The sequence below is a fragment of the Talpa occidentalis genome, unplaced genomic scaffold, assembly GCF_014898055.3.
Source record: "Talpa occidentalis isolate TD23 unplaced genomic scaffold, MPIMG_talOcc4v2.1 talOcc4.10, whole genome shotgun sequence".
Taxonomy (NCBI): domain Eukaryota; kingdom Metazoa; phylum Chordata; class Mammalia; order Eulipotyphla; family Talpidae; genus Talpa; species Talpa occidentalis.
The window spans coordinates 23,356,467-23,371,284 of NW_023600993.1; the positions used below are offsets into that span (position 1 = coordinate 23,356,467).

Below are 14,818 nucleotides of genomic sequence, written 5' to 3' on the forward strand. Positions count from 1 at the left end.
CCGCAGCTGCACCGGGGATCCGGATGGCTAGTGGGGCGCCGGGGCCATCCGAGTTGAGAGCGCAGCGGTCGCGGCCGCTGCTGAGGCGGAGACTCCCCGCCGCCGCCACCCCCTGTCCCCCGGCCTCGCGGCGCTGAGGGCGGGAGCGCGCGGGGCTCTTCCCTCCTCCTTTCTCTTCTTCCTCCCTCCTCCTCCTCCTCCTCCTCCTCCTCCGGGTCCCCGCCCAGCACCCCTCACTCCGGGCGGCGGCCGCGGCGCGGAGCGAGACCCGCCGCCGGGGCACAACATGGCGGAGCCCTCGGCCCCGGAGAGCAAGCACAAGTCGTCCCTCAACTCGTCCCCGTGCGGCAGCCTCATGGCCCTGGGGAACAGCCGGCACGGCCACCACGGGCCCGGGGCCCAGTGCGCGCACAAGGCGGCGGGCGGCGCGGCGCCTCCGAAGCCGGCGCCCGCGGGGCTGTCCGGGGGGCTGTCGCAGCCGGCCGGCTGGCAGTCGCTGCTCTCCTTCACCATCCTCTTCCTGGCCTGGCTGGCCGGCTTCAGCTCGCGCCTCTTCGCCGTCATTCGCTTCGAAAGCATCATTCACGAGTTCGACCCGTGGTGAGTGCCGCGCCGCCCCTCCCCCCCCGGCACCCCCTTCCCCCCCCCATCCCGCGGCCCCGGCCCGGGCCCGGCTCTGGGGTCTCGGCCCCCGGCCCCGGCCCGACGCGGGCGCGGGTCTCGCCGCTCCGGGCGCGCCCCCTGCCCGTGGGCGAAGTTTGCCCGGAGCCGCCCGAGGCGGGGCGTCGGGCTCCCCGAGTGGGACCGTGGCCCCCGCCCCCCCCCCCGCCCCGGCCGGGCTGGGGACGACTCCCTCCCGGGCAGCGGAGTGAACCCCACTCGGCCGGCGCCGGCGGCGGGGCGCGCACCCTCCACGCCCGGAGCCCGCGCGGCCGGGGCGCACTCGTGGCGGGCTCCCGCCTCCCCGCCGCGCCTCTCGCGCCCTCCCGGGGTGCGGGGCGGGACGGGAGCCGGCGGGGTGGCCCGGCCGCGGGGGTCGGGAGGTCCCGCCGCGCGGGGTCCTGCGGGCCGGGCGCCGCCTCGGGCCGGCTCTCTGCTCTCGGCGCCGGGAAGGGAAGGGAAGGGAGTGAGGGAGGTGCTGCAGGAGGGGAAATAGCAGCCCTGAAGTGACCCGAAGGCTGGGGACTCGTGGTTGCTGAACGTTCCGTGTTCTCAAGAGGCTTCCCCCCCCCCCGAGGCCCTGGAGAGCACTCGGCACCTCCCTGTGCCCACAGTTATTTGGGGTTGCTTTTTAGAGCAACTCTGTTAGCCCAACTGTCACCCTCGGTATATTTTGTACCCTGCGCGAAAGCATGGCACTGCTGCTTTTATTGGTCTCTGCAGGAAGGTTTGTGCTGAGAGAACAAACAGTAGCCCTGGATTACAGTACCGAGTTGCACATGGTATCAGAGACTGACCTGGATGTTGTAGGAAATTACCCCATGAAGAGCGCTGGCTGGCTTCAGCGCTCCTCTGGCCTGTGATCTAGATAGGACGATTGCCTTAATTTTTTTCAATTTGCTCAACCTGAGTTGTTTTTTTGCCTTCCTCCCACCTGAGCGTCTGGCTTTTAAATTAACTTAATTCATCTGGTTGACCCATCAACCTTGAGTTCATGTTACTGCCTTATAATTAGACCCAACTAAACTTTAGGGTATTGTATTGTATTTGAAGTACAGAGAGACGGTCTTCTTAAGAATTGCTTAATGTGTGGATAATAAGTATTTGAAATTGGTTACCCATATATAAAATATCAGATTGAAATTCTGTTATGGATAGAAAAATTGATAGTGCAGCATCCACCGAACACCAGAGGGGCCCATTCGTGAATTCCATGTAAGTTAACACTTAATTACTGTGACATTCTTTTGTGAGATGTTTTAGTCCCACTACTTTAGAGGTTTTGATTTTCTTCTAGCACTTAAAAAATAATTTGTTATTTAGAATTACAAAAAAAATTACTGTGAAGGCTTGTTAACTAGATACAGTATTTTTACTCTAAGCTTGAAAACACTTAAGCAAATTAGATAAAAAGGAAATTGGAACCAGAAAATGAATACTGCTCATACTTTACTGAACAATATGAAAAAGAGAAAGTTTTGTCTTTTCAGATTACAACAGCATGCGTGTGTATGGCTGATCAGACATTATGGTAACGAAAATTGTGAAGAATATTTCCAGAGTATCATTTTTACAAATAAAGGTCAAATACAGTTTAGTGATAATGTGGAGGCTAAAATTAAGGACTGTGAAAAAGCCACAATTCACTGATGAGATGATTTTGTTATATTTCCTTGTTTTGAAGTTAGATTAGAAATCTGTATCAAGTCAGCCAAAGAGCACTACTAAAATTTAGTAATTATGAAAAGTTTAATCAGGCTGCTTCACCAATAAGTTCCTTTGCGCTCTGTGTGTGTGTGTGTATGTGTGTAGGAAAGAAGCATAGCAAACAAGTTGCTTTCTCTAAATATGTTTGGAGAGCATAACCCTTTTTTATCCACATGAAAATTGTCTCATCTATTCAAAAAATACATTTTTGAAATATCCTTTAGCTAAATGTGTACCAGTTAAATTTAATTAGTCATAAGTGAATGGAGATTTGCCAATATAAAGCTGATGGTTAATACAGGTGATTTTCATGAGAGAATTGGGTTTCAAACCAAAAGAATCTCTTTGATCACTTTTATTTTTCTTTTGAAGTTCTCAAGTATTGAGGCATCTCGTTCTTATATTTGATTCCTGCAGAAAAATTTTAAAAGGGGGGGAAGGGCTAGGGTAGATTTTTGGACTTTCACTTTGGATTTTTAAATCCTTCAAAGCTACTAACACTTTGGTCTACAATCTAACACTCTAGTGTTGTACTAGTTTGGGAGTCTCTCAGATTGAAGTTTTATCCTGTAGCAAGGAATGAACCTTTAAATTTTCTGCCAGGCTCTATGTTTACAAAACAATTTTTTTCTGGCCTTCTGGATTCCTTTTTTATGTCTCTGCTACTGGCTTCATTTCTGAAGTCTTTTTAGTGAAGAGTTTACTTTCTCTGTTTGTAATCTATTTCTCTAAATTTTACAGTAAAGATGTATAAGACTAGTCACCAAAAGTGACTGACATAATTGTTGCAAAGTTGTACTTGTTTTTTAAAATTTATCACTCATTTTACTAGTTACAAGGGATGACATATAATGTTGATGATTATGTTTATTGAATTTTAAAGTACATAATATTACACTTTTAGAATTTAGCAGTGTTTTTGGTAATGATTTCACCACTTCAGTAATTTCCTCCCCTTATCTGTTAACTTGATCAGACATGAGAAGACAGTTTGAGAATATGTTCCTACTTGCCAAACATTTGATTGACCAAGTAATTTAGTAGTACCTAATTTTATCTGGGGCAGAATGTGGTATCTACCTATTTTGTTATAACTACTAATACATGTGCATTATACTAACTAAATACCTTTTCCATAACCATTATCTTGTTAAATGATGGCAACCTTTCCCACAGAGGCTGAGTAAAAAAGCTCCCTATATAAGAGCTGCCCTGTTTCCTGCCTGCACAGGTTATAGTGGGTTCTCCCTGGAGCCCTGGAGAGAATTCTCTGAGCCTTGAGTTGGGCTGCAGCTAACTATAAAAGGGAGAGGGCAGCAGATGCCTTTTTTCTGGGCAGAAATCTTCAGTTTGGAGTTGATGCAGTTTTTCATAGAATCTGTGGTATAAGGTTAATTCGTAGAACATGATTTCAGAAGTGATAAATCTTTGAAACATAAGCTTTTTGTAAGTTGGGGACAACTTTCTGTGCTTTGAGGTCTCCATGTTTTTCTTCACTTCGCAGGAGACAAAAAGAGGTTATTGGCCTCAGTTCTCAAGAAGACAAAATGGGTAACAAAACTTGTTTTAAAATGCATGTGTCCCCAAATCTTAAGTAACTGGAATCATTAGCAGCAGCAGTCCAGCTGCACTTCTGAACAGGCATACTGTCAACTGATTTCATTGTACTGTAAACTCTTTCTAGTCTTGAGCTCTTACCATTCTAAGTGACAAAACGCTAAGAAAAGTGTAGGGAGTACCTGGAGTTATCGGATTGGATAATGGGAATTGGATCGGCTCCCATTTTGGGTAAGTGTAGCAATGGCTCTTCTCTGTAGTAATCAAGGGTTTCTTGAGGCATGTAATAAGTCCTGGGGTAGTTAGGATCTGCAAGCAAAGATTTTGGAGCTTTTCCCTGTTACAGGGATTCTGTATCTTTTTTTTTTTTTTTAAAAAGATTTATTTATATATACAAGAACTGGGGTACAGGCCAGAGGGGTGTGGGGGTGGCTGAGAGGATTCACCAGAGACAGTGAGAAACAGAACAGGCAGACTGAAATGAAGAACACTGTTGAGGGGAGCAGCGGGCAAATCAGAAGAGGTCTGCTGTGCCATGTGGGTACCTCCCTGACCGGTGAGGATCAAACTTGTGCAGCAGGTCGTGCTTCATCGGTTGCGTCTTAACCTCTTGCGCCACCAGGGAGGCCAGGATTCTGTATGTTGAGAAATAACTTGGATAAGACTGCAGATTTCTTACTGACATGAATAGTTTGTGTAAAGACAACATTGGTTGTAGAAATTAGAGACTCACAATAAAAATTTACATTATGTAGGTGCTGACCCAGTTGTATGAATATGGGAAGTTTACTAGGTTTTCTGTACTTTATCTCTAATTTTCATGTTTATATGTTTTGAGTATTGGGATATGAGAAAATGTTAAGAGGTTCTCTTCATTGTTATATAGCATTCTTAGATAAAGGAAGGATTAGTATTGTTGAGTGAGCAGCTAATTTGTTTGCTTTCGTTGAAAATTTAATATGTTAGGGAGAGATAATATTGCAGTTTTAAACTGAGTTATAAAGCATCCACAATTCAGCAGGTGTACGTATTGCTAATTTGTTACTTTATGAAAAATTTTGGACATAGAAAAGTTGAAAGAATTTTATGATGAAGACTCAACACCTAGATTCTACAACTAGTATTTTTTACTTTCTTTGCTTTGTCATATATTTCCGTCTATTCATTGGTACTTTTAAATCCTGCTTCTAGCCACTGTACTATAAAGAATGTTGTTTTTATCTCCCAATTCTACAGTAAGGTGGTCTCTTATTTCTGAATAGCATTTCTGAATAGTATTTGTGAACACAGTAAATACAAATACTGTTTCTATATCATCCTTAACTAGACTACAGATTAGGATCAGATTCTGTCATTATAGGTTTTGGTTTGTACCTTTACATGAGTACATCATTAGTTAGTGCATTGACAGCCCCCACCACCACCTGTGTTTAATTACTTGGTGTTACTGAATCTTATGTCTCAAGGAAAAACTCAGGTTTTAGAAAGTATTGGTGTTGGTTTTATTGGACTTTCGTGAAACTCCTAAACTCTTTTGCATTATTAGAAGCCTTTTATCCGTCAGCCTGTTGCTCATTCTGAGTCTTTCACTCTTTCTCTGCCCTGTTTTATCTAGGTGAAATGCTTAATGTATGATTGCAAAAGTGGCTCTGTCATTCCCTATAATAAAGTAGGAAAAAAGAAAACATTTTCAAATAACACAGTACCCACAAATATACCCTGTGGATATTAGTAATACTATGGAAAGGAGGAAAAATGTGAATGGTTAACCTAGTACTTCATTTTACTTCATAAAACTCCTTTATTTGCTTCACGTGATTCTGGTGAATTTTTCTGTTTTACTCTTTTTTTTTTTTTTTTTAAAGATAGATTTATTTAAGCATATAAGGGCTGGGATATAGGCCAGAGGTGTGTGGGGTAAGAGGATTCACCAGAGACAGAGTGGGAAACAGAACAGGCAGAATGACCGAAGTACATTGCTGAGGGGAGCAGCGGGTGAGGGCAAGTCAGGTGAGTCAGGAGAGGTCTGCTGCGCCATATGGGTTGCTCCCTGGTGGGCCGGGGGATGAGCTGCAGTGGCTGCAGATAGCTTCATAGGTTGCATCTTAACCCCTTGCGCCACAAGGGAGGTGCCTGTTTTACTCTTTTTTGAGATGGGTTCTGTGTTCTCACTTCACCTACATCTGATCATGGGTAATTTCCAGGGATTTAGAAGTTGACAATACCAAGATGTTTTTTAAAAAGATGTTTTAGGTGAGGGGCAAGGTTGGAAGAAGTAGGAGCAACTGCCTTCAGAGACTCCTGTTTTAGGAAATGAAGGTAAACCACATTTGTAGACCTAGGAGGAAACTTAACGACTATTTATAATCTTGTTTCTTTAGAAAAATCCTTTCATGGTTTCAAACGAGATATATCTAAACATATTTTGGAATATAACCTATGTATGTAAGTTGGTAAATGCCTCTATGTTGGTTAAGTTTGTACTATTTGTAGATAAATTTCTAAAGAATTGTGACTGATACACTGATTAAATTGACCATATTGTCTGTAACCTTTTTTTTTTCCCCTGTGAGAACTTAATGTTAAAAGATAACTGATATATGTCCTAAATAGTAATAGTCTCTTTGCTTTTATTGTGTCTTAAAACTCCATGCTAGATCTTAGAAATGAGGAGCTAACGTAACATCTTTTACTTCTGTAAATATTTCAATCAGTAGTCCTCACAAGGATTGAATAATATGAGTAATGCAGGTTTGCCTGATTCCAAAATCTATGTCCTTTTTACTGCATCCTCTGCCTTGAAGGCAGGCTTAAGTGAAAATGTCCTCCATTTATATTTTTTTAATCAGTTGCCCTGATTTAAATCTTAACACATTGGCCTGTCAGAATGCCTGGGCACAAACCCTGCTGTAGCTAACTAAGCTCACTGGTTGGGTGATGGCTAATTACTTTGTTTGTTTTGATGCAGGGATGAGAGAAAGGTTGATGAGGGCTTAACATGTTTAAACCTGAATGGCTAGGGAATTTTCAGTGATGGGGCTTTTTTTTTTTTTTTTTTAATTTTTCTAGAGGCATGTCTTATTTATTTATTTATTTATTATTTGTTTGTTTGGTTTATACATGCACTGGGTACAATCAGAAGCGTGGGAGGGTGAGAGAAGTCACCAGAGCCAGAGCGGGGAGCAGAGCAGGCAGAAGGACCGAAGTACACTGCTGAGGGGAGCAGCGGGCGGCAGGAGAGGTCTGCACGCCATGTGGGACCCTCCTCCGATGGCCGGGGAGCAGCCGGGGATCGAACCGGCTGCAGAGGCTGCAGGCAGCTTCGCAACCCAGCGCTCAACCGCTGCGCCACCGGGGAGGCCCCAGTGATGGGGCTTTTAAAGGAATAGCAGAATGAACGAAAAGGGATAATTGAATCCAAGTGAATGTTATTTTTATTATATTCATTTTGTCTGTAAAAGTTCATAGTAGTGAGGTTGGAAGTATTAACTCATTCCAGTTAAGGGAATTATGAGATGAAAGGTTAAACTTTGAAAGTAGATTCAAAATTCTATAGGTTACAAGATTTTTAGACTATATAGTGATTTGTCTTGTTCCTGAGCACAGAAGCAGAGCACCAAAGGGTTGAGGTACAGTTGTAGCTGATACAGTTTTAGCTCAACTAGATTTTCTATTTTCTTTGCATCTATGTTGTGTTAGATGGAGGTTTTTTGTTTAAGTTGCTTGAAAATTGGTAGTTGATGGGAAGTTAGTCCTCCCCATTAGGAATTGACAACATTGGAAACAGCTTTTCTGTGAAGTTTGATGACTTTAGTAATTTAAAAAATTGGGTGTACTAGTTAATAGTTTCCATAGTTTGTTTTTAACCTTCACTTTCTGACGTTTTTCTTCATTTTTATCCAAAAGGAATTATTGCTTAAATGATGTCATAAAGACATAAATATTATGAAGTATTAATGATTAGTTGATAACCAAGTTGAGTTTCTTTTGGGGTTTTCTTTTAATTTCTTTTTGATGTCTTATCGCAGGTTTATTAGCTTTTCTCAGGTGAAGACTTATTCACATACTGTTCTTTAGTGATCAAGATTCTTTGTGTGACACTGTGATTTATAAGAAATTTATATATCTTGGTCATTCAGTTGAGAATATGTATTGAGAATGTATTTCTCATACATACTCAGTCTTCATCTACAGACTCACAGCTTCCCCAACCCTGTAATTTCCTAAGTATTAAGAGTGGGAAAAGTGTCTTGTTATGTTAATGAAAATAACTTGGAAGAGACCTGAGGATGGGCTGGTTGCCAGGGAAAACCAATGTGATTAGAGATTGGAACTTTCAGTTCCCCAGTTCCCTGGCCAGGCCTTGGGGAGCAGAGAGGAGGCTGGAGACTGAGTCCAGTTGCCAATGGCCAGTGGTATCAGTTGTGCCTATGTAAAGTAGCCTCCACAAAACTCAAGAGGAGAGGTTTTGAAAAACTTCTGAGTTGGTCAGCACATGGAGATTCAGGGAGATTGCACACATGAGGAGGCCATGGAAGCTTTGTGCCTTTTCCACCCTTTTTTGCTTTCATTTGGCTGCAATGAAAGCAAAAGTGGCTCTGAGTAATACATCCGTGATATAGTGAGCAAATGTTTCCTGAGTTCTAAGAGTTGTGCTAGTTAACTGAACCTGAGGAGAAGGTTGCAGAAACCTCTTTTATAAGTGATTGGTCATAAGTACCTGGGGATGTAATTGGCGCCTGAATCCTGAGGAGGTCATGGGAATGTTCTATCTGTAGCCTTGTTGGTCAGAAGCAAAGTTTAACAGCCTGGACTTGTTGCTGGTGTCAAGTGAAGTCAGCCTTGGGAATCTGAGCTCTTAACCCATGGGATTTGATGCTTATCTCTAGGGAGATAGTATCAGAATAGAGTTGAATTCTCCCACACCCTGCTGACAGAATTGCTATTGGTGTGGGCAAGTCTCCATACACATCCCTACAGTGGAATCAGGACCTGGAACCCTACTCACTCTCAAACCTACAAAAAGACTTAAAATGAATTTATTTTTTAAACCAAATTAATGGACCTCCCTTTCTCCGTGGATAGATGGTGAGATAATATTGCAGCGTGGGTGCTATTTAGTGATGTGGAAGTTAAGGGTAAAATACTATGCTGTTTTCCATACTATTTTAAAAATATAGACTTCATGATTAATTTTAAAGTCCCAGTTTGTGCACAACTTCATGTGTGTTACTAGTCAAATTGGCGGAATCGAGTTGGTGAAAAGAATCATGATGTGAGCTCATTTATGGTTACTGTCCACTTCATGTTTGTTCTTAAAATGCTGATAACTCCTGTAAGGCAGAATATACCCATTTAAGAAGGCCATTATTTAGGTAGCCAAATTCACAGAGGGAGCTCTGGGTCACTCTTGCGTGGGGTTAAAAAGAGAAACATGATACAAATTTTTGTTTCATTTTTTTTTGTGATCCTCTCAATTTTTGCCTTATGTATTTTTTTCTACTTTATATGTGCCTTATATGCCCTTGTTCCTTTGCCTCCCCCCTGCTTCTTAACCTCAGAGCCCGAAGGTTGCTTACTGATGTCCTTTATAAAGTTTTTGTAAATATTTTACTTACCTAATTGTCTGCTGTTTAAATGTCCATTATTTGTTTTTATCATTCTGACGTGTTTTACTACTCATAATTCTCTCATTCCTTCTATTTTGCTGAAAATTCTGCATTTTAGTCTTATGACTGAATAGCATTATAGTGTGGCTATGCCGCACCTTGATCTACTTATCTACTAATTGGTCATTCATGGGCTGCTTCCCTGTCCTAGCTATTGTAAATAATGCCGCTGTGGACTTCAGAGAACATTTTTTTGTGTTGATGATTTTACATTCTTTGGATAGATGTACAAGAGTGGAATTGCTGGGTTGTATGGTATTTTCATTTTTAGTTTTTTAAGTTAAATTCAGATTGCTTTCCATAACAGTTGCACCACATTCCTACCACAGTGTAATAGGGTTCCTCTTTCTCCAGCACTTGTTGGGGGGTCTTTTTAATACATGCTATTTTCACAGATGTAACATGGTATCTTATTGTGGTTTTCTCTTGCAGCTTTCTTATTGGAAGTGATTATTCCCCCCCTCACCCCCCATATCTCCTGACCTCCTGGGTATCTGTATCCTCTTTGGTGAATTGTCTTCTCATATTAACTCCTATCAGCTATATATTATGTGAATGTTTTCTTTCATTCAGAAGGGTGTCTTTTTAATTTTGTATTTTCTTTTGCTTCGTAAAAGTTTTTAGAGGTAATTCTAGCCTTTTTTTTAAACTCCTCTTGCCTTAGGGGTCAAACCAAAAACATCCTTGTCCGGCGTAGAACAGTATTTCCAGTGTTTTCTTCCATATATGTTGTTGTAGGTCTTATATTTAAATCCATAATGCATTTGGAATTTATTTTTGTACATTGAGTTAGAGAGTGATTAATGCATCATCATTCTTTGTGTGTGACTTTCCAGTTTTCCCAGCACCATTTATTAAAGAGACTATCCTTTCCCCATTGTATGGTCATAGCTGCTTTATCATAGATTAGATACTGACATGTACATGGATTTATTTCTGGGTTTTTGATTCTGTTCCATTGATCCATGTATCACCTTTTATGACAATACCATGTTGTTTTTAGTAGTTTTTCTTTATAGTAAAACTTGAAGTCAGGTAACATACTACCTCTTTCACTCCCTTTTTCTCTGGGTTATTTTTGCAATTTGATGCAAAGTTTTTTTTTTTTTAATATTTTTATTTTTTTTACATCATTGTTCAATTTTAAAAAATATTTGCTCCTCCCACCCCCTCAGGTGTAGTCCCCATAGTTTCCTTCACCAATGTACACCTGCACTATCACCTCAGTCCCCTGTGCTCCTCTCTCTCTCCTCCTCCCCTGCAGGATGTCTCTGATTTATAATTGTCCGTTATTTGCTTTGTTGTGTTTTGTACTGTTATTATTTTTTTTTTTTACACTGATGTCTTATTGGGTTCCCCTATATTCCTGCTATAAGTGAAACCATCCGATATTTTTCTTTTTCCTTCTGGTTTATTTCACTGAGCATAATTCCTTCTAGTTCCATCCACGTTGCTGCGAATGGCATGAGTTTATCTTTTTTGATTGCTGAATAATATTCCGTTGTGTATATATACCATATCTTCTTGATCTAGTCATCTATTTTTGGGCATTTGGATTGTTTCCAGGTTTTACCTATTGTAAATAGAGCTGCAATAGGTGTACAGGTATTCTTTTGAATCAATGTTTTTGTGTCCTTTGGGTAGATCCCTAAGAGTGGAATTGCTGGGTCGTATGATAGCTCCATTTTTAGTGGACTGAGGAATCTCCAGACAGCTTTCCACAGTGGTTGGACCAGTTTGCACTCCCAACGGTAGTGTAAGAGAGTTCCTTTTCACCACATCCTCGCCAACATTTGTTGTTGCTTGTTTTTTTGATACGTGCCATTCTTACTGGTGTAAGGTGGTATCTCAATGTGGTTTTAATTTGCATTTTCCTGATTATAAGGGATGTTGAACATTTTTTCATATGCCTGTTGGCCATTTGCATTTCCTCTTTAGAGAAATTAAGTTCTTCTGCCCACTTCTTGACTGGATTGTTTATTTTGTTTTTGTTGAGTTGTGTGAGTTCTTTGTGATCAGTCCCTTATCAGTTGACTGGAGTGCAAAGATTTTTTCGCAGTCAGTGGGGTGTCTCTCTGTTTTGGTTAATGTCTCCTTTGCTGTGCAGAAGCTTTTCAGTTTGATGTAATCCCAGGTGTTTATCTTTTCCTTGACTTTCAGTCAAGTCAAGAAAGTTAAGTTTGTTTTTTGTTCATTTTTTAAGAATGTTGCTATTTTCATGGAGATTGTATTAAATTTGCATCCCGGGTGGTTGCCCAGTGGGTTGAGTGCAGCACTCTGAAGCTGTCCACAGCCTCTGTAGCTCCAGTTAGATTCCTAGTCAGCCAGGGAGATTCTCACATGGCAAGGCAGACCGCTCTTGTTTCTCCCGCTGCTCCCCTCAGCAGTGTACTTCAGTTCTGCTCCCTGCTCTCTGGTGAATTCTCTCACCCTCCCGCATCTCTTGCCTGTACCCCAGTGCTTGTATAAATAAATAAATCTTTAAAAATAAATAAATAAATTTGCGTTTCATTTTAGGCAGGGTAGGCATTTTGAATATATGAATTCTCCCTACCCATTAGCTTGGGATATCCTTCCAGTTCCTCATGTTATTATCTGAGTGTTTTAATATCTTACAGTTCTCCCTGTGTAGGTCCTTTACCACCTTAGTTAGGTTATTTCCAGGGTAATTTTTGAAGCAGTTATAAATGGGGTTATTTTCTTGATTTCTTTTGCTGCTTCACTGTTTGTATTTAAAAAGGTAGGGGGTTTTGTATGTTGATTTTGTAACCTGCAAATTTGCTGTATTCACCTGTTGTCTCTAGTAAGTTTTTGATTCATTCATTAGGATTTTCTGTATATCGTGTCATAGCATTTGTGAATAGCAAAGTTTCACTTCTTTTCTGATTTGGATTCCCTTTATTTCCTGTTTATGTCTCATAGCTCTGGCCAAAATCTCTTAATACTAAATTAAACAGAAGTGGTGACAGTGATGATGTTTTACTTCTGATTTTAAAGGGGACAGTTTTCAGCCTTTCATCATTAAGTATTATATTGGATATTGATTTTTGATATATGTCCTTTATTATATTGAGGTAGGTTCCTTCTGTTCCCATATTATTTTGAGTTTTAACATAAATGGTTACAGAATCTTATTCAGTGCTCTCTCTGCATGTATTGATATTATCATGTTTTTTATCTTTTGTTGGTATGGCATACTACATCAATTGATTTATGTGTATTAAACCATCCTTGTCTCTGGGATAAATGCCAACTGGTTATAATTATAATCCTTTTGATACACTGTTGAATTATATTTGCCTTTTTGTTGAAAATTTTTGCAGTGATATTGGTTTATAGTTTTCTTGTGCTACCTATATCTGGTTTTAGTATTAGGGTAATTTAGTATGGTAAATTACTTAGGGAGCATACCCTCTTGTTTTAAAAACCACTTGACCAAGATAGGCATTAGCTTTTGTTTAGAGGTTTGATAAAATTCTAAAGCTTTCTGGTCTGGGGTTTTGTTTGGGGAAGATTTTTTTATTACTCTTTGAATTTCCATTCGTTGTTTAACTCTGTTTCCTTTGTTTGGTCTCTGTAAACTAAATTGACCTAGGAACTTGCCCATTACTTCAAGTTTATTGCATTTATTGGTTTTATAATTGTTCATAGTAACTTCTTATGATCCTTTGTATTTCTGTGCTGTGATAATTTCCCCTTTGTGATTATGTGATTGTTTTCTCTCGTCCTTGTTAGCCTAGCTAGAGTCTTGTCTATTTTATTTATATTCTTGAAGAACCAACTCAGCTTCTTAGATTTCTGTGTGGTATATAGTTTCTTTGCTCTCTTCTTCATTTATTTCCACTCTTGTTACTATTTACTTTTTTCTACTAACGTTGGATATTGATCTCTTTTAAGTGTTTTAGGTGATAAACTAGGTTGTGTATTTGGGATTTTTCTTGCCTCTTGTGGGCCTGTATTGAAGTTATGTTCTTCCTTGAGACTGCTTACTGCTACATCCCAGAGGTTCTGGTGCTTAATATCCTCATTTTTGTTCATCTTGAGGAATTTTTTGATTTGTCTAAATTTTCTCTATTAAGCAGCATATTGTGTAGTCTCCATCTACATTTTTTTTTCCTTTTTTTTAAATAGTTGATTTCTAACTATGACATTATGGTCAAAGGGAGTACTAGGTAAATTTTGACTTTTGTGGTTTTTATTAACAATTAACTTGGGTCCTAACATGATCTATTCTTGAAAATCTCCCATGTGCACTTGAAAAAAAAAATGTGTATGCAAGCATTTGGAATGGAGTGTTTTGTCGGCATTTGTTTAACCTATTTTGTCTAGCTCCTCACTAAGGCTCTTACTTCCTTTTTTATTCTCTGTGTTGTTGATCTGCCCATAATTTCAAGTGGAGTAAAGTCCCCTAGTATTGTGTGGTTGTCAGTATCTCTTTTTAGTTCTATAATTGTCTTAGGTAAATCAGGGATTTGTAATTGAGTGCATATATTTTTGAGTGTTATTTTTTCTTGTTGTATTAGACCCTCAATAATATGTCTCTGTCTCTTACTATCTTTTAAAATTAAGTCTATCAGATATAACTATAGATATTCCTTATTTATTAGGTTGCCGATTGCTTTCAGGACTGTCTTTCAACCTCTAAGTCTTTGAATTCTTAGTAAGAGGAGTTTCTTATAAATAGCAGAAGGTTGAAATTTGTTTTGAAATCCAATCTACCTTTTGAGTGTCTAATTCAGACCCTTTACATTTTAAGGTGATTATTGAGACATAACTTCTCATTGCCATTTTGCTCTTGAGTTTGTTTTGTTTTGATTTTTTTTTTTTTTAGGCCTTGTTTGTTTGAGGTCTTCTATATTTTGTTTCAGTTTCATTTCCATCGTCTTATGCATTATTTCTCTTGATTTTTGCTTAAAGATTCTGCAGAGGTTAGTATATTGATAGGCTGGTCTCATAGCCTATTGTTACTCTTCCATGTTCTATGATTTAGGTCATTGTTCTATTACTTTATAATAAGCCCTTTAAGACCTCTGTCATGTGCATATTGGTGTTGTAAATTCTTTTTAGTTTTTGTTTTTCATTGAAGTACCTTGCTCCTTCTGTCTTGAATGTTGATTTTGTAGGGTGAAAACACCTTTCTTGAAGAACTTGAAATGACTCCTGCCAGTCCCCTTCAAGCTTTTAATGCTTCTACTTAAAAATTCACTGGGAGTGTGATTGGTGTC

The 14,818-nt window shown here is 40.1% G+C and overlaps 1 protein-coding gene across 1 annotated transcript in view; it reads left to right on the forward strand.

Moving 5' to 3' along the window:
- The first annotated feature begins 214 nt into the window (after window positions 1-214).
- The window catches only part of STT3B (STT3 oligosaccharyltransferase complex catalytic subunit B), a 74,263-nt gene continuing 59,659 nt past the window's right edge, over window positions 215-14,818 (forward strand). Inside the window, exon 1 of the mRNA XM_037525643.2 lies at window positions 215-600. Coding sequence (XP_037381540.1) covers window positions 287-600 — 314 coding nt within the window. The 5' untranslated portion in view covers window positions 215-286. The remainder of the gene's footprint in view (window positions 601-14,818) is intronic.